This window comes from Rhinolophus ferrumequinum, chromosome 16 (genome assembly GCF_004115265.2).
Source record: "Rhinolophus ferrumequinum isolate MPI-CBG mRhiFer1 chromosome 16, mRhiFer1_v1.p, whole genome shotgun sequence".
Classification (NCBI taxonomy): Eukaryota; Metazoa; Chordata; class Mammalia; order Chiroptera; family Rhinolophidae; genus Rhinolophus; species Rhinolophus ferrumequinum.
The window spans coordinates 51,588,663-51,615,792 of record NC_046299.1 but is presented as its reverse complement, the minus strand read 5'-3'; the positions used below and the strand labels follow the sequence as shown (position 1 = coordinate 51,615,792).

The 27,130-nt window shown below is 33.4% G+C and overlaps 2 protein-coding genes across 4 annotated transcripts in view; both read right to left on the bottom strand.

The window, feature by feature from the left end:
- The window catches only part of ADK (adenosine kinase), a 449,806-nt gene that overhangs the window by 283,220 nt on the left and 139,456 nt on the right, over positions 1–27,130 (bottom strand). For all 3 annotated transcript variants that reach the window (XM_033130725.1, XM_033130726.1, XM_033130727.1), the window contains exon 4: positions 13,835–13,913. In XM_033130725.1, coding sequence (XP_032986616.1) covers positions 13,835–13,913 — 79 coding nt within the window. The remainder of the gene's footprint in view (positions 1–13,834; positions 13,914–27,130) is intronic.
- On the bottom strand, positions 20,979–21,672 carry LOC117036096 (peptidyl-prolyl cis-trans isomerase A-like). The gene has a single exon (XM_033130728.1). The coding sequence runs from the start codon at positions 21,670–21,672 to the stop codon at positions 21,172–21,174; it is 501 nt and encodes a 166-aa protein (XP_032986619.1). The 3' UTR covers positions 20,979–21,171.

Below are 27,130 nucleotides of genomic sequence, written 5' to 3'. Positions count from 1 at the left end.
ACACTTATGAGAATGTATTAAAGCAAACACATTCATTTAGCTGGTGGAAATAAAAATTGGTAAAATGTTTATGTGAACACATTTGGCAACTTCTATAAAAATTTCCCACGCCTATACTCTTTGAGCCAGCAATTCCATTTCTAGTAATAAATTATAAAGACATACTTACACAGATGGAAAATGACATGTCTATTAAGGTACTCACTGAAGCATCTTTGTAAGCCATCTAAATGTCCAAAAATAGGAGACTAGGTAAATAAATTACAATACTGTCATAGAATGGACCATTATAGCCATTAAAAATAATTGGCGAAATCTATTTTGCAATGATATGGAACAATCTCCAAAATATAATATTAACAAAAAGAAATCCAAGATATAAAACTGTATATAGTATAACATAGACATAAAAGATACATTAGTAAATATGCACATAATTGTAAAGGAATAGAGTATTTCTGGAAGTATGCACGAGAAATTCATTAAAAGGATCACATCTAATGAAATAAACTGGGCAAGTGGAGTATAGACACAGGAAATAATCCTACTTTTCATTATACACTCTTTGTACATTAAAAATTTTGGACTTTGTGCATATTAGCTATCTGTTGCTGCTACACATAGTGGCTTAAAACAAGAAACATAATCTTATAGAGATTTTATGAATCGGGCACTTGAGAGTGGCTTAGCAGAGCAGTTTTGGATCAGGATATCTCATTAGGTTGCAGTGAATAAGTTGGCCTGGGCACCAATCACCTGAAGATTTGATTGGGGCTGGCTCCTTCACATGGCTACCACATTGATGCTGATTGGTGGCAGAATGGTTTAGTTCCTCCCCATGCAGGACTCTCCATAGGCTGACTGAGTGTTCTCATGACACAGAGGTCGACTTTCCCACTATGGATATTCCAAAAGAAAATGATGTGGAAACAATGATCTAACCTCAAAAATAGCACACCATCACTGACACACATTCTTTTTGTTAGAAGCAAGTCACTAAGTGTGGCCCATATTCAAAAGCAGGGAAATTAGGCTCCACTTTTAATGAAGGAATGTCAAAGAACTTGTGGAATACTTTTAAATAACCAAAATGTACATATTACATTTTGGAAAAAAATTTTAAAGGATATTTTTACAATGTTAAATTGAAAGATTCACTTAATTCTGTGGTAGACAAACTTTCGTCATTAATCAAATGGATGATAGAAAGTATAGGAAGGTTTAATTTTTATGAAATGACTATACATTTCAATCCAAGATGAACATATGTTGACACTGAAAAAAGTCAACTGGCATCTTAAAACGCTTAACCATAGAGCGAGGAGGACTATGGGTAGAGCTGGGCCTCTTTTTAACTCTCTCGTCCTGACTTCTTGTTAAACTTTGTGGTGACTTCCGGAAGAGGGATGCTAATAAATAGAATAGCCATCTTGGAACCAGTATTATTATTCTTCACGTGGGCAGCCGGTTGGAGCCCCAGGTTGGAGGTGTACATTCCGGCACTACAGTGGTGGTTTTTGTTTCTTTTTTCTTTTCTAGAATAAACCACTCTTTTGGTGGATTTTCTGGAGAGTTATTTTGCCAGTTTACAACATCTAAAATCCAACCCATAATATAATACTGCAGAATAGTCACAGTAGGTTGAGCAGCAATTTATTAAACATATAACTAAAAATAACTTCAGAAGTATCTGGGAATACAAATACAGGACTATTTTCAATCTGGAATTTTCCAGTGCTACTGATCAATGCACATCACCTACTTCATATAAATATTTTGTGAAAATACCGAGAAATTAAATCACATAATCTTTTTTTTATTAGTTTCAGGTATGCAAAACAATGTATTAGTTAGACATTGCACCTCTCACAAAGTGATAACCCTCCTCCTCCAATCTATTGCCCCCTGACATCAATATATCTATATTATAATTCCATTGATTCTATTCCCTATGCTGTACTTCAAAATCACATAATCTTTAACAGTGATGATACTGAAATCTAAAAACATCATCATATTTTTATGTGCCAGCACTTTGCAACTACTAGCATATACTATTCAAATCTTTATTTTATACTTTACCCTCACATCCTGAAATGTACAATGTACATTTTGCAGTACAGATGAGCAAACTGAAGCACAGGAAGGCTAAGTGTCCAAGGGCATATGCAGCAAGTAAGACGTTTGTCATATATTCCAAATACATGGTTCCCAGAACTGAGCACCACAGTCAAGAAATGTACTCTCCTTAGCCCATTTTCCTCTATTTGGAATACTATTTTTACATTATTTTCCCTAAGATTATGTTTTGGTGGCTCTGTAAAACTACATGACACAAACTGCATTTACTTTAAAAAACAAAGCAAAATGTTTTCTTCCCAAAACAAATATAAACTGTAAAACTATGTAAACACACACACTGACTCACACAGAACTGGAAAAAAACAAGAGATTATTGTCATTTTTTTTCCTTTCTCTATTTTTCGATTTCATAACATGTGTTACAAGTTTAACAATTAAAATCATTTAAAAAAATGTTAAGGACTCCTACAGATACAGTAAATCTGAGGGTAAAATGTGAATCTGCCACAACTTCTTAGATGCCAGTTTTAATTACCTGTAGAAGTGTCCAACAGCAGAGTTTTCTTCTCACCTACGACACAACCTCTCCAAAAGTATAAGCCCTGTCAAATCAGAAACTTTGTACATGTGCCAAACCCCATATATTACTTGTACCCATTGCTGCTATAAAATTAAAATTCATCCCTTAGGGGTGTAAAGGAGATGGTTAAGAATTGGTAGTTCCTGCTTTTGTTCGTATAGTCAATAATATGATAATAACTATGTCTAGTGGTCTAGTGCCAGGAAGGTACTAGACTAGTCAGGGGGATCATTTCTTAAATTATATAAACGTCTAACCACGATGTGTACACCTGAAATACAAAATAATATTGAATGTCCATTGTATTTGAAAAATTTTTTAAAGGTGGGAGGGGAGGTGAAGGGGAATAAGAGGTTTAAATTTCCAGATATAAAACAAGTAAGTCTTGGGGATGTAATGTAGCATAGGGAATATAGTCAACAATATTGTGATAGCCTGGTACGGTGTCAGATGGCTGCTGGACTTATCATGGTGATCACTTCTTTAGGTATGTAAATGTTTTTTTACACATGAAACTAAAATAATATTGTATGTTAGTTTATTTGAATAAAAATCTTTTTAAAAATTAAAAAAATAAGTTATAGAAATAACAACAGAAATAAATGACAGCACACACACACATACTTAGAATATACGTGAGATTGTGAGGACTTTTAAAAAATTATGAAACTCTGTTGGGTAATTTTTAAAAAATACTTCACAGTGTAGAGAGATGTTACTCTTCTAGATCAAAATACAACATAATGATATAATATTTCTAGATTATTTTCACGAACCATACGTCTCCTGTCTTTGAATTCTCCTTTAAATCAGCTGTAATGCTTACCTGTTCACGCATTAATTATGAATTAAATAAAATTGTTGATGTGTTCATTTTATATTTATGAGAATCATGATTTTACCCTTTTAAGAAGATTAGCCTGCAAAAATACTGTGAATATTCCCATTTTACAGAAGAGAAAACTGAAACTTGAAGAGGTTAGGTGCCTTGCCCAAGCTTATATTTGCACTGCTTTGCTTAGCTCCACACCTATCCCCTTTGCCCCTAATCACTATGCTTTGCTAAAATTTAGACTACTTGTTTTTTTTTACTCTGTTATCGCATGTATCTTACTACAAAAAGTACTAAAGAAAACAAATCCTCTACAAAAGCTTTTCTGTATAAAATATGGCAGCTGACAGTACTATATTTCAATTGACAAAGAACATCCTCATAGTCCAAACTAAACAAATGAGACTTTTTTCCCCCAGAAAAGGTCTGACTTTATTTTTCACTTCAATAAATGAATACATTACCCACAAGAGATTTTTTCTTAAGTTTCTGAATTTTAATTCCAAAACAGAATGAAAAAGAATGGAACCAAGGCAAGAGTTTTATCCCCTGGTTGAAATCACGTCCTGTCACATGCAGTACTCTCACTGAAGCTCTCTTTGCTTTGCTCTTAAGCAGGAGAGACACAATCTCAAATTGTATCCAGGTTTAATGGCATATCCTAGGATAATGGAACACATTAAGGTATATAAGGGGAAAAGTACGCCTTTCTTTTATAAAGTGGATAATTACAATATGTATGTGTAGACTTCTAGTAGATAACCTCACAACGTAACTGTCACTACTGAGACAAAACCAAAAGCAAGTTTTACTAATAGTGGCAAAAGAATCTTTTAATGTAAGGTATAAAACAAGGTTTTAAAGACAAAAAAAAAACTGAAAGAAAAAAATGAAGAAAGAAGAAAAGGAAAGAAGGAAGGAAGGAAAAGATAAAATATAGAAGCTTACTTTACATTAAAGAATCTGACATAACTTAGAAGAATGTCAAAAACACATTAAAAATATCATTTAGGAAAACAAAACACTGCTTTTTTTTCACCTTATTTTAACTACTAATGTCTCTTACAATCTAATTCAACACAGAAAAAGATTACCAAAGAAGGGAGGTACTAATTTATATTTAAAGTTTTTTCAACTGCAAGTAGAAATCACAATTTGAATAGTCAACTTTATTTTGCAAGAGCCAAGTCACTTAAAATTATTCATTAATCTTAAAATTGGTACTAACAGGAACCTCCTTTCTAATGACATAAAGGTTTCACAAGACCCTGTGTTGTATCACCATCTGCCACATCCTGCTCTGATATTTATAAATACAGTTGTGTTATTGACATTTCTACAATTGCTTCAGGCACAAGGCATTAGAACAGAGAACTCTCTTTGATCATTCCAATGTCATAGCTTCTTTTTAGATCTAAGCAGTTTGGGCTGTTCCCAGATTCCCAGAGGTATGTCTAGTAAAAAGGCTTTTTAATAACTAGCTTTTTCAGGTGAAATAGGTCACAAAAGAGATAATCAGAAATATGCATTCATACAGAAAAACCAATAGATTAGCTTTAAGAAAAAAAAAGGTCTACAGAGAAAAGAAAGTGAGGCTCTTGATTTTCAATAATTTTAGTTTCTAAATACCATGATTCAATTGGAAATCCTACATGATTCTTGAAATATCACTTTTACAATATTTTCAACATGTTTTTATTGATTCAAACACAATTCTTTATAAGATTTTAAAACATCTTTTAGGACCTCAACGGATATAGAGTTTGGGAAAGGTTTAAAACACAATTCTGAAAAGTGGTTCATTACAGGACATGAGCATCAAAAAAAAAAATTAAATAAGCACTTCCTCCACCTTTCACCCCCATACAATCCTGTATAAAAACATAAACATACTGGTACTTAAACAGTTCTCTCAAAATTTAATTAAAAACCAAACAAAAACTTGGTTAAAATCTCACTAGAAGTTAAATACAAACATGGAAGCTTATCTAACTAGAATAAATATGAGAAATTGGAAGATTAAAAAGTCAATTATCAGAGAACAAGGTTAGCACTTAGAAGATAGAAATAAGGATCTAAGAATCCAAGAAGAGACCAAGCTAAATGTTAAATGCTTATGTCGAGAAAAAAAACAAATCCATTACTGATGATTTTAGTATGTATAGGATTAAAAAGAAAATCTGTAATTAGGAGCACAGTATCATCTCTACTAACTAAAGAAAAATGGAGAGAGACGACTATTTGGCAACATATAGAAATTTAGTGGTTTCCATGAAATGATTTGGAGTACACCAAAGAAAGAGGAATTATTTTATCCCACAGACCTTTGCTTTAAATAAGAGAAAAATGTACTTTATTTAGAAAGATGGCACTTATTAAGGTAATAGGAAAATCGTTACTCTGTACTACTGAATAGAAAAGTCCTAAAACTCCATATAGCCTCAACCTTTTGGGGGATGACATGAAGAAATGATTTATTTCAATGATGATTTGCTTATATACCAGTTAACGAAAATTAGGGAGGCACTTAAAATATTGATCTGATGCCCAGAACATACACAGAAATGACAAAATTTTAACAAATACAGAATATTAGAAAAATCAGTAAATCAATTTGCAGAAAGCATACAAACAAGTGAACTTATACAACTTAAAACAATAGCGGAATACCACATGTATTAATAGCTAGTCATCGGCTTCTGAAAAATTCAATATGTAACAAAAAAATCACAACTCTCCAAAGAGAAAAAACCTATCTAAACATCAAGGAAAACTGTTGTCCCTAAGGACATGCAAGAAAGTGTTGGTTTACTCAGAACTGTATTCTAAATGATAAATACTTTATTCTCCCTGACAACCTTCAATTCTTCCCAAAGTGAAGCACACTATAAGTAGAGAGGGTATGTGAAACACTACTCAAACTTTCTAACATATAGACAAGTCAAAACTGAAGTCCTCTGAGGAAGACAGGAAAATCTCCAGTAAGGAGATCAATCAGAAGTTTCCCATCAGAACAGTTGGTTTCTAATTCTGCCTTGTTTCCTTATCCACCAGGGCATTTTTGTTTCTCTTATTTAATCAGAATCCTCATCATTAAATAGAAACCAGATCACCCTGTCTGCCTCATAGGCTATTGTGAGAATCTAATCATTGAGAGAACAGTAGCATAAAATAAGGATTCCAAAGAGGTAATATAAATAGGTAGGCCACAATTAAGAAAACCAATGGCTCCGGTATAGGCACAGAAATCAATTGGCCAGTGGCCTTAATGTAGAGTGACCAACTGTTTAGAAAGCCACCAAAATAATACTCATACGGGGGCAGGAGGGGAATATATATATATATATATATATATATATATATATATATATATATATATATATAATTACGGAACAAATTGATGGAAGTAGGCAGCTCCAAACTCTCCCCACAGAAACATAAAAAAGAAAAAAACGCCGTCAATCATACAAATATATGTATTATAGGAAACCCAGAAGGAGAAGAGAAAAAAGAGCACAAAAAATATTTGAAGATATAATGGCCAATAACATTCCAAATTTCATGAAATACATGATCCAAAAAGCTCAATGAACTCCAAGGAGGATAAACTCAGGAGACGCACACCAACACTTAACTAAATTATTGAAAGACAAAGAAAAAAATCTGAAAAGCAGAAAGAGAGAAGTGACTTGTCCTTAATAAGGGGTCCTCAATAAGAAAATATACAATTTCTCAGCAGAAACCATAGAGGCCAGAAGGCAGTGAGATGACATATTTAAAGTGTTAGAAGAAAAGAACTATCAGCCATGATCTATATCTGGCAAAACTTTATGAATTAAACAATAATTATAAGTCTGTGTTAATGGGCACAATGTAAGAGATGTAATCAGTAACAATAATAATATAAAGGGGAGGATGGAGTTGTAAAAGAACAGAAAATTTGTATTCTATTGAAACTAAGTTGGTACTATTCAAACAAGGTTATTATAAATTTAGAATGGTAATGACAATCCCCAAAGTAACCACTAAAAAAATAACTAAATCACATACAGTAAATCCTCACTTAATGTCGTCAATAGGTTCTGCAACTTTAAACAAAACGACATATAACAAAATCAATTTACCATAGGATAATTGATATAAACAAGAGTTAACTTTCTATAGCATCTCATCAACATTATAACAAAACGGTATTCTCTCAGGGAATCAAAATGGAACATACACTACCAAAAAATATATACAAACAAGTACTTGTCACGGACTGAATTGTGCCCTCTCAAAAGTCATATGTTGAAGCCCTAGTCCCCAGAATTTCAGAGTCCAACTGTATTGAGAGGGCCTTTAAAGAAATGAAATGATTAATTTAAAATGATATCCTTTGGGCGGCTCTAATCCAATCAGACTGGTATTCTTATAAAAATAGATAAGACCACACAGAGAAACACCAGGGGTAAGCATGGAAGGACAACTATGTGAAAAGGTAGCAAGAGGAAGAAGACTCAGAAGAAACCAAAGCTGCTGACACATTGATCTTGGATTTCTGGCCTCCAAAACTGTGAGAAAATTAATTTCTCTGAGAAAATTAATCAATACCAGCAGTCTCTGGTATTGCTATGGCAGCCCAAGCCAAATATTATTCTGTATTATTTACTTTTCTGTTACATAAGTGCTATTATTTAAACAAAACTATAGGAATAGTTAATGGCAATTAAAAGTAGAACTAATTCAACAAATATTAATAGTATCTGTGAGAAAATATAACAATTATAATGTTTCTTTCATTAAAATACATACAGCAACTTATTTTAATTTTTCTTACCTCTTTATTGGATATTTAAATTTTACACATTACACTGTATATTCTTTTTTTTTTCTTTTTTTGTATAGTCTTAACATATATACGTGTAAGGTTTTTTAAAGAAGAGTAAGTACAGTTGGATTAAATAGATATTACCAATGTTTAGGGAAAAATAACATTTTTCTTTTTGTCCCATGAAATAATAGAATATTTTTACATTACAGTTCAGTAATACTTTTCTGAACTGACTGGAACCATTAGGACATCCTTCTTATATATGTGGTAAAACTGAATATAGTTCAATGTAAACTTCACTTTGACTTACAGCTCTGCTCTTATCAAGGCCACATTCTTGATGTCAGTCCAGTGTGACGACATCCAACAAAATGTCCTCTCAACCAAACAATTTGAACATGGAATACAATACACAGGATTTTACTTACTAGCAACAGCTGGTATATAGATATAGTATAAGAATCCATTTCTAGCTCTACAAAACATCTACCTACCTTGAATCTAAATGCTTGTTTTGGTATTCCAACTGTTTATCAATCAGGTCCTTTCCATTTATAGGTTCATTATATATGCTATTCATGCCTAAAATGAACATCATTTCAAACACTCCAAAGCACATGGGTAATTTCAATTTGTGCTGTCAAAATTGGATTGCAAATAAGTTACGGTTTTAGTAAGAAAAGTGAGAAAGCCTTACTTAACTTACCTGCCCTTTTATGGCAACCTCCCCCCCATTTAAGTTATAAAGCAGTCATATTACACAAAAATGAGTTGTTTGTTGTATGAGTTTCTTTCTATCCTCTTTACGGCCTGTTCAAATATCAACAAACACTGCAGAAGAAATGGTATATAAATTTCTGTTTTACTGTAATCTTTTTCTCCGTTTTCATCTTCAGGGTATTACCAAATTAGACAAAGACATTCTTCTTGCCTCCCAGTTTAGAAATATTTTACTATAGGATATCTTATCTAAATCCAGCAAGAATTATAGCCATCTTTGAGGCACATGTTCAAGGAGGCTATCTCCTTCCGTATCTTTACAATAAAAAAGCACAGTAAGTAAGTCTATACATTTTGAGAACACTGAAGTGACCAAAATATTCACTAGGAAAGTATGAATGTCACAGGTAGGAAAATCATACCTCCTTTCCACAGTATTGTTGTATATAAAGTACACAGGATATTCAGCAGATAGGATCATTTTATTTTCATTAATAAGAGGTGTATACTGAATGAAATTTGCCAAAATTTAAAATTTTACTCTGTCAAATATGCAGGTGAGAAAAGTCTAGAATTGTATTTGGACATGGTATCAACAATATTTTGTTTTATGTTGCTGTGGTTTCCTTAAAATCTTCAAGAACAAGATTTAACAAATCAAAGTATCAATGAGTAATGAGAACATTTTCGTGTTGACATGATTTGTCACATCATTTATCTATCAAAGTACAACTGTTGGTAAGATCTGACAGAATGAGCTCTGCATTGTAAAGTGTTGACCTTTACTCTCCAGAGGACTTTCAGTTCGTATTTCACAGAGGTGATGACTTTTGCAAATAATGCTCCCTTTCAATATTTCCGCCTATTTTTCCATAGCATGTAGCAGTCATTTTGTTTATTCATTCATCCACTGAAGGACACTTGCATTGCTTCCACCTTTTGGCTATTGTGAATAGTGCTGCTATGAAAGTAAGTGTACAAATATTTCTTCAAGACCCTGCTTTCAGTTCTTTATAGAGTATGTAATCTGTCTTAGTCTGCTCATGCTGCCGTAACAAAAAACCATAAACTGAATGGCTTAAATAACAGAAACTTACATCTCACAGTTCTGGAGGCTAAGAAAGCCAAGACCAAGGTGCAAGTGATTCAGACCCTAGTGAGGACTCTCTTTCTGACTTGTAGATGGCACCTTCTCACTGTGTCCTCAAACGGTGGGGAAAGGGGTGTGAGTGAGCAAGCTTCCTGTGTCTCTTCTCATAAGGGCACTAATCCCTCCTGAGGGAATCCCTCATGATCTCACCCAACCATAATAACCTCCCAAAGGCCCCATCTCCAAGTACCATCACACTGGGGGTTAGGACTTCAACATATGAATTTGGGGTCACACAAACATTCCGTCGATAGCATACTCAAAAGTGGAATTGCTGGACCAGGTGGTAATTCTGTTCGTAATTTTTTGAGAAAGCACCACAATATTTTCCATAGTATAGTGGCTACACAGTTTTACGTTCATACCAATAGTGTACAGGATTCCAATTTCTCTACTTTCTTGCCAACACTTGTTATTTTATGTTTATGCGATAGTACTATCCTAATGGGTGTAACATGGGCAGTATAACTTTTAAAAGAATTAAATCTCACATTAAAGCTAATGTACAAAATAGGAAGGAAAAAAAAGCAGAATACCTCTCTTTCTAAAGCAAAAAATCTAGAACAAATCTAGCATTACCCTTGCTTTTTTGTGACAGTCTCTGAACGGCTCCATAAACAGTCTGAAAAAAAAAATCTTAGGAAATAGACTGATGGCTTATGCTGGGGGCGGGTGGTGGGGTTCAAGTTGGGTAGAAGAAAATTGCTATTCAGGGTATCTCTTTCAGTTTTCCTAGTTCAAATTTAAAACCTAAAATCTAGGACATGAGACAAAAATCCTACTGAGAAGACTGGAGTTACTGTGATTCAACTAGAAATTGAACATCACGTTGGAGGTGTACTTGGGAAAATGTACAGAGTTTTGCCTTTAAGTTTCCAGAAATTGGAGAAATCATGTATGTGAGTACTGATATGTTTTTATCCTGGTTCTTATAGATTTGTTTGTCTTTTAGGGGTAGAGAGAATGGCTCCTACAACATTATACTGTAGTTAATAGTTTATGATTTTCTCTCTCCACTCACCATCTCCATCCCCAAACACATTTTCACTGTAACAAAAGCTTCAAGAGTATGGACCAAATCAATTGATTATCAGCTTTCTCTTCACCAACAGCTGACAGACTACCTGGCACACAGCAGGTATTTAATAATGGACAAGGAAGAAAGCGAGGAAGAAGAGAAAAAGTTAGAATGGTGGTTAAAGAGAAGAGAAATGGTAAGTTTCAAAATGTAGGCAAGAATTTTGTAAACAAGGAACATTTCTTATTTATCAATATGTCTATCATATAACACAGCGCTTCATATATACCAATACATGTTGGCTGAACTGAACTGAATTGCTCTGCATATGGGCGGAAAGAAAGATTGCTAGTCTGACAATCACAATAGGATTTCAACCACAAATATACCACTAACAATAAAATAAAACTATCGGATGAGCCACCTAAAACTTTAAATTCCATTTACTTCCTTGCTAAAAATAGGAACAAATAAACCATTACTGGAATACATTGTTACGATGCACATGAAGTACTGTAAAAATTACAAAATAATAACAGGCAATGATTGTTTTATTAAAGAGACTAATTATGAGGCAGAAATCCAACAGAGGTCTTGATATTTATTATGTAAGTAATACATTTTGGGAAAGTAGAAATTAAGGAAGATGCTCAAGAAAGGAGAGACTTTATTAGTGGACAGCTAATAGTCTCCCAGATCTATTAGGTTGGTGCAAAATGAACTGCAGTTCAAAAAGTAAAAAAAAAAACCTGCAAAAGCCGCAATTCCTTTTGCACCAACCTAACAGAAGGAGAAACGACTGAAGAGGTTGTAGAATGTGCTTTGGTAGACTGAGGCTTTAAAAACAGTATCTGTTATGGACAAAATTGTGTCCCCGTCCTGAAAATGCGTATGTAAAAGCCCTAAACCAGTGACTATATTTGGAGATAGGGCCTTTAAGGAAATAATTAAGTTAAATGAGGTCCTAAGAGTGGGACCCTCATCCAGTAGGACTGGTATCCTCATAAGAGGAAGAAACAAAAGAGCAAGATGTCTCTCTTCAGGTGGGTACAGAAGAAAGGTCGTGTGAGGGTACAGTGAGAAGGCAGCTCTCTAAAAGCCAGGAAGAGGAGCTCTCCAAAAATCAATCCTGATGGACCTTGATCTTGGACTTCTAACCTCCAGAATTGTGAGAAAACAAAATTCTCTTGTTTAAACCACCAGTCAAGAGTATTTTGTTAATGGCAGCCTGAGTGAAAAAATACATTATCTAAGGACAAAAAGTAAAGTGTCCTTTTTCTAATAACATGAACTCACAAAGTGACCAGCAGGATGTTCTACAAAACAATACAAATCAACTGACAAACACAACAACCTCCTCAGGCCACTGCACGTAAATGACTACCTTAAAGATTAATTTTCGCAACGTAAAATATGTTCATACTATGATTAAAAGTGAGCTTTGTCAGTATGGAAGAAAATTACACTGGGTGTCTAAACCGATTAAAAGTTAGTTCAAAAAACAAAAACTGTTTAACCATTATTTGTCAGTTTTCCACTTCTCCAGTTCTTATAGTTAATAAAATTCAAAGGGGAAGCATTAATCAATGAAAACCCAAAATGACCCAAATCCATCAGAGTGGACCTATGACTCCACTGAGTGGGGTTTTGAGTTAATTTTCAAATCACAGAGGTAAGAACCAGAGTATGTAAAGCTTTTTCATGTCCCTCATAATTGGAAGTTTAAACAGAATACTGAGCCTCTCATTTGAGATTAGGTTAGGCTGGTGACTTAAAGAGTCTACGTCAAATGAGTTTATCCAATTATCCACTAGAAGATATATATATGGGATAGATATACAAATTTATAAATACATACATATATACAAATTTATAGACGTAAATTTGTATATATGTATGTATGTGAAAGATATACCCAGATAGACATACTGATATATAAATACAAATATACCTTTATGTAATGTATACAGATATACAGAGGGTATCAAAAAATATATACACATTTAAAGAAAGGAAAAGAACTGTATTAAAATTGTAATAATATATACCGATAACAAAAGAATGAATACAAGTCACGTGTATACATTTTTTTTGCACCCCCGGCATATGTATCTACATATAACACAAGGAAACTTGCAGTATCTTATTATAGGAATGTCCTTTCTAAACACTGTATGACCTGCAGAAGCCATAAGGTTTAAGTATATTTAAAAAACTAAAAACTTTGGCACAGTAAAAGCCACTATGAGCAGAGTTAAAGTACAAATAACAAATAATAAATTCTCTCAATTTATAGAATAAAAAGGAAAACTACCCATAAGATGTGAGAAATTTCTACAGACCAATAACATGAAAAATTAAAAAATAGTCATAGGATTTGACAAATAAGAAAGAAGAAATTTAAATGAACAATAAACACATTAAGAGATGTTCAAGCTTACCAATAACCAAAGAAATACCAATTAAAATAAAATAATTTTTGTTGATTAGATGGGCACTGACGGCTAAAATCCTAATTCAAAACCACCAAAACTCTTCTATAGCAACAAAATATAGATTGGAACAGTTATGCACAACGACCAAAAATCTAGAATCATTTTGAATCCATTTCTTTACAATTTTAAAAATAATTAACTAACCTGGGCCACTTTAATTGAATTCTGGGTAGAACCACCAGCATAATATTCGACTTTGAATTTTTTTACAAGTTCATCAAACCTATAAGGAAATCACAGTAGAAAAAATAAGTTAGCATTTGTCGGTGTCACAATGCAAAAATTTTTCTGATTAGGTCATTAAATCAAAAAAAAAAAAAGAATACTGCCTGGCATATATAATAAACCCTCAATAAATGTTAACTTTTATTACCTAATACCTGAAAAAAAAAAGTCATTAAATCAGTGGCAGTTTGGAATTACATAATTATGTTGATGAATTAAAATATTATATTAAAAACAACTTAGCTAAATTTCCATACTTAAATCTTTCCATAAATGTACAATTATAAGAATTTAAAATATATAGGCTTTCCATAATTAATCAGTAAACTAAACAAAAGGTAGAAATAAAAATTCATAAATAATTATTATAAGCAATGAATATTTTCCTATATTAAGTGTTGATCTCTAGAATCCCTACATATGTATGTTTAATAAATTTTAAAAGTTTTAGATCACAAAGACTGATGGCTTAAAATTTAAAGAATAGAGAAACTACACTGGGTTGCACGATCCTGGGCAAGTTGCTTGGTGACATAATTTCTGTATCTGACAAATAAAGGCACAGAGAGAGATGAACTAAGCTTTGATAACTCATTATTTGAGCATCTGATAAAAGATACAGAACTTTCCTCCAGGAAAATACATATACTCACATACATGCAACTTTTCGTAGAAGATGATCCATGTACACCCCTCCTACACACCCCCAGCCAAAGGACTACGGACAGATTCGAGTAAGTCTCAAATTAGATGTTATTTACTACTACATATATCTAACATGTTAGATGCTATGGGAGATATCTAAGGGGCATAGGCATGTACTTTAATTTCAAAGGATTTATAAGCTTTGGAGGGACAAAACAATGATTACCCATTAGAAAAATACCAATTCCTCAAATAACAAAATGTATGCAGGGTAGACAGTAAGTGCTACAAGAGATTGGTCAAAGAAGAGAGACTGGGATGTAAGCAGAATATTCAAGGAAGATTTCAGTCTTGGAAAATATTTTCAAGTATAGTAGATTCTGTTATTCAAGTGAAACATTGCACAGGTTTCCAAATACAAAAAAGAGATAAATGCAGAAATGGTTAGATTAGGAGTAAGGAAAATTGAGTTATAGCCAGTCCCATACTCCCAGTTGCCTTGCGATTGGATCGGTAAAACCCTGAGATGCCAATGAACACAATTAGCATACCTGCCCAGAGCTCTGACAGCAATATTTGTATACCACTAATATTACTGATGTAAGAATCACAGTAGAGAAAGCCGAGAACATAGGACTCAGATGCAGAGAGGTGGGTGGTTTTGGTAGTTCAGGGGACGTTCTCTTCTAATTACTTTATTAACTAGGTATCAGCTAAGAGTGATGTTAGAGATTGGAGGAGAAAGGCAGGGTGAAAGTAAACAGAGTACTCAATCAATTGCTAGGCTCATTTGAGGTCCTTTCACTTTCAAAAGCCAATTCCTCCAAAGGTTTTGAATCACATATGTAGTGGGTTCTATGGTGGCCTCCAAAAAGATATGTCCCCCCAGAACCTGTGAGTATAACCTTATTTAGAAAAAGGATCTTTGCAGATATAATTAAGATCTTGAGATAAGACTCTCCCTCCTGCATCACCATGGGTGGGCCCTAAATCCAACAACAAGTCTGTCTTGAAGACAGAAGAGAAGACACAGAGGAAAAGGGCATGTGAAGATGGAGGCAGAGATTAGAGTGATGCGGCCACGAGCCAAAGAAGCCAGGGAAGGCCAACACCCACGAAAAACTAGAAGAGGCAAAACCAGATTCTACCCTAGGCTCTTCGGAAGGAGCCCACCACACCAACACCTTGATTTCAGACTTCTGCCCTCCAGAACCACAAGAAAAAAATGTGTTGTTGCAACCCATCAGCGTTTGTGGTTGTTATGGCAACACCATCCTTCCTCACTTTCTTAAGGATCTCTTTCCTGAAGTTATAGCCTTCTCTATTTCATCATCAATTTCTCCCTTCCGACTAAGAATCAAATAGCTATAATATTTTGGAAAAAACTAGATGAGCCTAAATTTGCTATAGATACTAAAAATCACATAAATCAACTATATTTTTTTTAAATTCTAGAAAGTGTAAAAAAATGTAAAATGAAATGTCTATTTTGGAAGGTGTATCGCATACTGCTCAATAGCAATCTGACTACAGATTGGAATGATCGTTGTACTACTTCCTGTGTGACCTGGGCCACATCAGTGAATCCTCTGTGTTTCACTTTCCTCATTGGTAAAAAGGGGCTAATAGTACTCAACTCACAAACTGGTAGTGAGCCTTTAAAAGTTGATTTGGACAAAATGTTTAAAACAGTAACTTTAGGCATATAGTAAATACTCTATAAGTGCTATCTATGGAATCTAATCCCAAAGGCTCAGAAGGTTCTGAGATCCCATAAGTTTTAGAAAATCTGAGTAATAATTAAACAGGTTTCTTTGCTTCAGAATATCTCAAGGCCTTTAATATGCTGATGAAAATTCAAGATGGAGATGGAGTACGCACATTTCCTAAGCTTACTTGGTCATGTAGTCCTTTTTCTCCAGAGCATCTAGCAAAGCTAATGTTCTTTTTCAGTGATAATAGTCTAGACTCCTATTGGTCAGTAAGGTACCTATTAGTTTCACATGGGTATAGACATTCAAATTTAAGCTAATTAAAGTGACCTAAATTTAAAATTCAGTTTATCTGTCCCACTAGCTACATTCCAAGTGTTCCACAGCCACGTGTGGCTACTGCCTATCATACTGAACACACACAAATACAGAACATTCCCACTATTACAAAAAGAATGTTCTATTGGATGGTGCTGGGAGAGTTCAGTAACGAAAACCAAGTAAACAGAGTAAACATGATCGATTTTATTCGCTTGGTGCAAAAGTAATTGTGGTTTGTGTGATTCTTTTTAACCTTTTAAGCCGCAATGACTTTTGCACCAACCTAATAGAATGGAAGGAGACCTAATAATGCTTTCGTTTAACGAATGGGAAAAGTAAGGCATAATGTCCTTGAATAGATTGCCAAACAAAGGTCATATATAGTACGCTAGTGAGTTAAAATGAGAACTACAGTCTCAGAATTACTTGTCCGTTACAAACACAGAAATCTGTATGTTTTTCCTCATTCCAGTCAACTAAGAGTTTTCTGTAGAAACCAAAATTTTGCTTACTAATGTTATCTTTAGAATCATTTCAAGATGTATAAAAATTATAGGCCCTCACATTTCAAGATGGATGATGAAGCATATGTCTACTTCCTCTTCCAAGTCCCACTAGATATCAAAAACCATGTTTTATATGTGTATGTAAAAATAAAAGTATTTAACAACACTGAAAAGCAAGGAAAGATGTCACATGCAGACCACAAATTTGAGAAACAACAAATTTTAGTTTAACAGAAAGCAGATACAACAGAATTGACACTGCAATGATAGGACTCATAATAGTAACTGATTTCTTTCAACACTACCGGGGGTGCCAAAAAAATGTATACACATGACTTGTATTCATCTTTTGTTATTAGTATAGATTATTATAATTTTAATAGTTTTTTATTTTCTTAAAATGTGTATACATTTTTTGTCACCCTTTGATATTTGGAACAACAGTGTAGCTGCCTAACCACTCCCACCACACCACAAGAGTAAAATCTGTTCCAATGCTTGAATCTGTCCTGGCCAAGTCCTCCCTATTCTGGCAGTTGTGTAGATTGCTAGCCTACCGGACAATTTTTTTCTTTTACTTTCTTCTTACCTTTTTGGTAATAGCTTTATTGAGATATAATTCACCTACCATACAATTCACCCGGTTAAAGTCTACCATCCAATCGATGAAATGCATGCATAGTTGTGTAACCATCACCACAATCAATTCTAGAGTATTTTCATTAAAAAAAAATCCCATACCCTTTAGCTATCAAAATCAAATCTCGCCATCATTCTCCTCCACCCCAAGCAATCACTAACCCACTTTCCATCTCTGTAATTTTGCCTAGACATCTCATACAAATGGAATCATATAATACATGTATACTGTGTTTCCCCAAAAATAAGACCTAGCCGGACTATCAGCTCTAATGCATCTTTTGGAGCAAAAATTAATACTAAAATAAGGCTGGGTATAATATAATATAATAAATATAATATAATATAATATACTGGGTCTTATGTTAATTTTTGCTCCAAAAGACGCATTAGAGCTGATGGTCCGGCTAGGTCTTATTTTCGGGGAAACACGGTAGTTTCATTAACTGGATTCTTTCACTTAGAATGTTATCAAGATCCATAGGTGTAATAGCATATATCAGTACTTTATTCCTTTTTATGGCTGAATAACATTCTATTATATGGATATACCACATTTTCTTTATCCATCCATCCATTGATGAACACCTGAGTTGCTTTCATCTTATGGCTATTGTGAATAATGCTGTTATGGACAGTCACATACGAGGTTTTGTGTGGACATAATATTTTCATTTCTCGTCACTACATACCTAGGAATGGAGCTGCTGAGTCAAATGTTACTCTATGTTTAACTTTTTGAGGAACTGCCACACTATATTTTCCACTATGTGCCCAATTTTTTCTCAGAAACAATACAGGGAAATCTGCCTAATTACTATATGAAAAAGACACAACTAGAGAATAATAGTTTCTATAAATTAACTTTACCACTGGTAATTTTTTTAAAAAATCAATAGGTAAATGTATGACATGAGCCGAAAAAAATGAGCACAGATAAAAAATAAGATGAAAAGAACAAAGTTGAAGTTAAGAAAAATACTCAGAAATTGGACAGAAAATGTAATAGAAAAAAGTATGAAAGACAAATTAAAAGGCACGGAGAATGGATCAGGTGGCCCAAGATTCACTTTAAAAGGATGACAGAAGAATAGAGATAATGATGGGTAAGAAAGAAATAGTAGGGAAAAGTTTTGAAAAAAGAAAATAATATATAATCTTCAGATTTCTCCAAACATGAAGCAAGTCTACCAAGGAGTGGGGTCTAGGATCCATACTTGGACATACTTGTTAAATTTCAGAACTCTCATATTAAGAGAAAACCTTAAAAGCTTCTAAGTGAAAAATAACAGATCACCTAAAAAGGAATAAGAATCAGAATAATACCAGACTTAATAAAGAATATAGGATGCTAAAAGGCAATAGTATATTGTATTCTATGCTAGAAGAAAAAAAAAATTTTTAATAGAATTCAATATCCACTCAGATTATTAACTCAAAGATAAGGAAAAATATTCCTCATCCTTTTCCCAAATGAAAAAATATATTACTAGGGAGGAGGTGTACCAATCAAAAGGAAATATAAGAAAGATGGCATGGGTTTTTAAAAAATGAAAAAGTTAGAACCGTTTATGACTTTGGAAAAGTAAAAGAATCCAGAAAGAAATTTAAAGAGGATCCTTATTACATGTAAAATTCTACCCTAAGTAGCAAAACTTTTAATAACAAAGGATTGTATTTTCTATAAATCCACCCAATCACACTACTTGGTTCTACAGAGAATAATATTTACCTAGTTCTTTGGTAATTATGTTTCATTTTTATTTTAGAATCTATGCAGATGTGAGACAGATAACATTTAATTTAATTATAGTTATGAAACAATGTAAAACCGTTATATATCTAACATTGACATTTTGAAGGTGGGAGACTGCGAGATGAAAGGAAAAGCATTCTAATTCTCTCTCCTGTAATTGAAAACAGTCAGTAAGTAATCAACTTTTCAAAAAGAGATTTTAAGAATATTGCTTAAAGTCAATCAGTAGAAAAATTAAAATATATAAAATAAGTAAATAAGACAATGAGGAAGGGGAAGAAAAGGTAAAATAGTATGACTGCACTATATTCTTTATCTTCCAGACAAGCATAAATAGAAGTGTAAATTTGTTCATTCAAGAATGGGGCATAACCCCATTATTTAGATTTATAATGATAAACTAAAAAATTAACTGTTAGTATTTGCAGATTTATGAAGTTTTTTCTTTTTTTTTTTTTTAGTTCAGTTTTGTTTCATTATAAATTTCTTAAGGGTATCTAAAACAAATGTTAGTTTTAAAAATTCAGGGTGGCCGGTTGGCTCAGTTGGTTAGAGCGCAGTGCTCATAACACCAGGGTTGCTGGTTCAATTCCCACATGGGCCAGTGAACTGCGCTCTCCACAACTACATTGAAAACAACTTGACTTGGAGCTGATGGGTCCTGGAAAAACACTCGATTCCCTAATATTCCCCAATAAAGAGAGAGAGAGAGAGAGAGAGAGAGAGAGAGAGAGAGAGAGAGAGAGAGAGAGAGAGAGAGAGAGAGGTAAAAGCAAGGAGAATAAAATCACATATTAAAAAAAAAATTCAGTCATGTGTCACTTAAAGATGGGGATATTTTCTGAGAAATGCGTTGTTAGGCAATTTCATGTTGGAGCAGTGGTCAGGTTAAAGAACTTTGTGGTATTCATAAAAAGCAAAGGGTATTTAACATGGAGCTGGTGTAAAACTATGGACTCAATGTTCTGACTTTGGAAATTTGTTTTTGGTTCCACTGACACTATCTGGCACAAAGGGTTCTCTCTGACATGGAAATGATAGAAAAAAATAAAACTTATCTATGCTTTACATCATTACAACCTGGAAATATTTCCAAAGTACAGGTACACACTACCACAGAAAGGTTTTACCTAAAGTGGCAGAGACATTTAGTACTTGTTAAGCTAGCTCCTGTGAACCTGTGTCCTTGTACAGGATCTGGGATGTTCGACAAAGAATTCACAGCAATGGACTCTGAAAGACCATCAAGCTAGATCAGGGAGGGCCATAGCACCCTCTGAATATGTACCACCGAGGGGCCCAGCTCCTCTGTGCTGAAACAGGTCAGTGGCTCCCTGACTGGGATGGAACCTGCATTCAAAATTGAGGTCCCAAACAAAATATCTTGCCAAGCTCCACAGATACTGCTCCTGTCAGCGAAAAACAAAAAATCTTCCTGAATCATATATCCTTCCATTTCTTTTTTGTTGTTGTTGTTGTTGTTGTTTAGCTTTTATTTCATAATCATAAACTTAACTCTGCAACCCAGCTAGACTTGGAGGGGGGCAAGGAAAATACGAAACCCAAAGAACTGCAGCAAGAGCACAAAGATTATGGGGTGTTCCGAGCAGATGGGGCAGGGGTGCTCTCCTGACTACAGAAGGAATGGTCTGGTTAAGAGAAAACCAGTCAAATGCATCAGAGTTGTCCACAGTCAGCAATGGTGATCTTCTTGCTCGTCTTGCCATTCCTGGACCCAAAACGCTCCATGGCTTCCACAATCTTCATGCCATCTTTCACCTTGCCAAAGACCACATGCTTGCCATCCAACCACTCAGTCTTGGCAGTGCAGATGAAAAACTGGGAACCGTTTGTGTTGGGTCCCGCATTTGCCATGGACAGGATGCCAGGACCTGTGTGCTTCAGGATGAAATTCTCATCATCAAACTTCTCCCCATAAATGGACTTGCCACCTGTGCCGTTATGGCGTGTGAAGTCACCACCTTGGCACATAAATCCTGGAATAATTCTGTGAAAGCAGGAACCTTTATAACCAAATCCTCTCTCCCCAGTGCTCAGGGCACGAAAGTTTTCTGCTGTCTTTGGGACTTTGTCTGCAAACAGCTCAAAGGAGACGCGGCCCAAGGGCTCGCCGTCGCCGTCGACAGCGATGTCGAAGAACACGGTGGGGTTGACCATGGCTGAGCGCGGGTAAGTCCGGGCGGCGGCGTCTGGAAGGCCTATCCTTCCATTTCTTACAGGAAATTCAGCTCCATTATAATCTAATGGGACCACCATCGTATATGTAGTCACCATGGACCAAAACGTCATTATGCAGTACATGACTGTAGTTATAAAGTGAACACCTGTGTAACAACCACCACCAAGCATAGACAGACAGACAGACAGACAGGCAGACAGGAAATGACATATATGTGCTTAACCATTACTGGCTCTTTATTCTGTCTCTGTATCTCTATCTGTATGTCCACCCCTGCACAAATCCATTTTGTCTTAATTACTATTGTTTTATAAGTCTTAATGAAAGGACAAGTGCCTTCACCTTGTGCTTCTTCATGAGTGCTTTGACTATTTTTGGGTCCTTTTGCACCTCCATAAAAATGTACAAACTAGATGTCAATTTCTAAAAAAAAAAACACGTGTCAGGATTTTGACTAGGACTGCATTAAATAAATATATATATATATACATATTTATATATATATTTATATAAATATACATATTTATATTTATATAAATATACATATTTATATATAAATGTATATTTATATAAATATACATATTTATATATATATTTATATGTGTGTATGTGTGCACACATACACACACACATATATATATACACACACATATAGTGATTATCTTTCCAGTGTTCATAAATGGTCCAATTCATAATCACAGTATATTTATTTAGTTCTTTAATATCTCTCAATTAAGTTTCATAATTTTGCCATAAAGCCTGCAAATCTTTTATTAGAGTCACTATTTCATAATTCCTGTTTTAATATTATTGTAAGTAATATTTGTTTAAATGTAATTTTTATTTGTTGCTGGTATTTAGAAATATAACTATAATGTTTTATCTAGTCAAGTGCTAACATCTCTAATTAATTCTAATGATTTATCCATTTTGCCATATATACATAATTATCATCTGTGAATAATTTTTTCTCCCCTTTTCCTGCCTTAGTGCAGAGAGTAGGATCTGCTGTATAACACACATAGAGAAAAAAATAGTAGTGGGTGGTAATGGGTAAACTAAGTCTTATTCCAAGTTTTGGTCTAATAAATCCTGATGAATACTGATAAATAGCAGGGAAGATCCATTTCCCAAAACTGGAAGTCTTTGAGAGAAGTATTTAATTTTTCATTCCGATTTATTTTTACTGTGTGTTTATATTGCTTCTACTAAAGAGTTAAATTTTTTAAATGTTATAGACCTATATCTACTAATGGATATTTTCCATGTATTTTAATTTAGAAATATTGAGTTATCAAAATATATGCATAATATAATCCAACAAAATTACAATATACATATGTATATTGCAAACAAAATTACCCAATATTCATGTGTACTGAAAAGGCCTTGGAAGAGTCCAACCACGGTGTTAACAGCGGTTAGCTCAGAGTAGAAGCAATTATAGATCTAGTATACATTTGTTTTGATTGTGTAATGAGCACATAAACCGTTTTGTAATAAAAACATTTTTAAGTCTACTTTATTTTATAATGGAAGAACACAGCAATTTTCCATATAATTATTTAAAAAGATCTACATATAGAACAAAGCCAAATAAAAAGCACAGAGCAGAAAAGTGATTCTGAATGAAAGAGGCAGGGAAAGTTTAACATTTAGAACTGGAATTTGACAGATAAGGGAGAAAAAATATTCAGAGCTGAGGGTAAAACAAAACAAAACAAAATGGAATTCAGAGAAACAAGTTAAATACAGAGTAAAATACAGGTCAAAACCAAAGTAGTAAAAACAGACAAAGAAAAAGGTATATTATTCTCTCTGCCAGGCTAATAAATTTAGATATCATTCAGTAGGCAACTAGTAATTATTAGAATCTATTTACTACAGGCATGAAAGGCAGATTTTTTTTTTTAAATAATGACAACACAGTTTTGAGGGCATGGTAGAGTAAAAAGGCAGACTGCCTGCCTTTAGAATAATTCAAACCAAAGAAAATCAGATGCTGAGCTAGAGAGGGCTAGAGAGAAGTGATCAAGCTAAGGAATCATTTCTGATGTTGAAGACAGCATGTGATAAATAACTAGAATTGGAACACATGGCAGAGGGATGACAATTCTGAGAGTTCTAGTTTGGATGACCAGTTGGATGGTGTCAGGAAAGGGACTACAAAAGAGAAGAAAAATCATACAGAGCAAAGGGAAATCTTAAGTAGCTGACTAACAAACCAAGAAACATTTCTGTTCAGGGAACTGACTGCAGTGAGACAACATTTCTTCCTTTTAAACGTTTGCATGGATTGGGCACGTAAATCATACCTTGGTTTTCTCTGTACACTTTCTAGCTAAGACAAAAATGTCCTGTTTGTCTATGAATGGTCTACCTTGTCTGTGTCAAAATTATCAATGCACCCTGTGGAATACGCCAGGAAAAGATGAAGGACTGGGTATCTTTAATGAAAGAAACAAAAAGTTAGGCTAAAACATTATTAATAAACTATAATCAAAACTATGATTATAAATTTATAGGGAAATAGTTATGTAAAAGTCTTAAATATTTTCTAAGTTCTTTAGGAATAAAAGAGTTGATGATATGTTTACATTTTATGGAAAACTTCTAAATATTTCCATTATGAGATTATTTTCTATAGGGAGTGAAGTGTGGCAATTTTGAACTTTATAGATCCATTCTTACTTTCTCCTTTTGGTTCAGCTTTTTTGTCATCTGAATGGAGTGGGCATATGAAACACCTCAATCAAAAATCTGACAGAATTGCAAGAACAGTAGCTAATCCATTTTCCTACTATCAATCTACTGTGAAGCCTAAATTAATAAAGTGTACAGCTTTTATGATGTGAAAAAATTCCAGAGGGTATGTTACTTAAATAAAATGCTAGAGAAAAACTGGATTCAGTGCTTATCAAACTTCTGGATGAGAGTTTCCAGTTGACAGAAGCAAGCAAAGAATAAGATCAACATATTTGATAATATTAAAATATTTAAAGCTTGTCTACATAAAAACAAAATCAAACATAAAATGTTTAAAATATAAAGAAATGTTTAACAAATAGGAAAATGGCTATTATATTTATTTAAAATATATTTCAAATATTTAATGTATTTTAATTTTAAATGATTTTAATTCAATTATTTTAAAATATTTTAATATTCTCATATAAAAGAGAAAAACTGTGACTTAGATAAATGAACAGAAGAAAAATGATAAATGTTGAAAAACAATCAGCTTCGTTCACCAGTAATCAAATACATATAAACAGAGATTTATGCACATTAAATTAGTCAAGAGTGTAAATTATAATATTCAGCATTAGCAAAGATGTGAAAAAGCTGACATAACCATACAATGTTAGTGACAGAACACTTTTGGAAAGTAATTTAGCAATACATATTAAGAATCACAAAAATGTTTATACCCTATTATCATAAAATTCCATTTCTAAGACTCTACCTTAGAGAAGTAATCCAAATCATACATAATGCTATATGCAAGAGCTGTTCATCCTACCATAATATATAATAAAATAAAAACAACATATATTTCTAAAAATTAGGGGAATGATTAAGTAAATTATGGTAATTATCTTGGAAGGAATATAATAAAGCTCGTATAATAATTATTTATACGCTGTATTATTCTAGGAAAAAATTATCACTGCTTATAAAGACATCTATAATATAGAGTGAATAAATACATTAAACAACTGTGTGAAAATGACATTAGAAATAGAGGTAGCAAATTAAGATGAAGTTGTAAGAACACAAAATATAAGACATGAGTAATCATAGTTTATGAAGAACAAAATATAATATGGAATGTCCTTATATTTGCTGTTCAAAGACATTATCGGAACATAAAAATGTATTTGACATGTTCATTAGTTTTCTTTAGAAATTTTTAAAAAATGACCAAAGGAAATATATTAACATGCCAACTGTATTTTTGATATAAGTCTTTTCCTTTTTATATTTTCTACAATTTGATCATGTGCTTATATTCATTTTATGATGAAAGCATTTTTATTAAGGAAAACTTTTAAATAAAAATTAATGTCACTGGAATGTAATTCAGAATTTCTTGATGACTAACCTTATAAAAAAGCAAACCAAAAAGCAATATACCATATACTTGTAAAGAAGCATCAATACTTGTCTTGATAGTGTATAGGAGAATTTAAATTCTAAATAATGCCTTCCACTCTGACATCACATATTCTTAAATACTTTATAAACAATTGAGAATTCCTGACAATTAATATGATGGATATCTATATAACTGCTTTCCTTTGGGGAAGAAAAGTGAAACGCAGGGAAGTGGAGAGGATTTCAGACACTCATGTGGTAGGCAAAGCTGGGAGTAAACACGAGTCCGTTGATCCTGGTTTAGTATTAAATGTCTTGAGACACAGTACCACCTCAGAGGGGTACTGTGCACGTGAAAAGGTATGAAATGAGATGATCAAATACAGAAATTTAAAGTCTACTAAAAGACAACACTGACTTCCAGTAAAAATAAAAATAGTACTGATAGTTGTAAGTATGCTACTAGCAGCAGCAGATAGCTTCTAATTGTGGAACAGCCTGGCAGTGACTAAATGACCAAAGTAAACACAGGCAAGCTAACATAATCCATCCCTTAAAATAAAAGTCTTTTTGGCATCGAAATCAAGGTACAAGTATTAATGGAAATAAATACAGGATGGTATATTACAAAGAAATCACCTTTTCAAAGGCAATAATAATTATACTCAATACAACATGGGCAGATTGGTTACAGGAAGGAAATTTTAATAGAAGGGGATTATGATCTATACTAAAGAGAGAGTAGTAGAATTTGCTGCTTGCCATTGAAGTGAACTGCTTGTTTCATATGATTTTCAACTAGTTTCCACTTCATCAAGTTAGAATGAGAAACAAACAGTAAATAAATTTTCAATGAGTTTTAAGAGGTAGATTAATAATAGCAGAAAAAAGCAGAGTTGAACACAATATGCCCAATGTGGTAAGCCTGTTCTGCTTTGAAAATTTAGCACTCAAGAATTAAGACTACCCAGCACATAAAAGTAAAGAAAATCAGGAGTGTGAAAAGTAAGAAAAATATTTGCTGGAAGATGATAATATAACAATGTATATTCACTATACCTTAGAAAAACAATCACAGAACAATCACAGAACTCTAATTCCAATGACTGAGATCTACACATCAGGAACTGAATGAAAAAGTAAGTCTTATTCCCATAATCTGAGGATCAACTATGGTGTAGTTCAATTTGTAAGATTTAAAGAAAGTTTTAAAATCTAGAGCATTTTGAATTCCTACCTTCATTTAGTAAAATGTATGGCAAATAAGCATACATTTTAACATCATTACTCATTAGGGAAATCCAAATTAAAACCATAAGGAGATACATCTATTAGAAT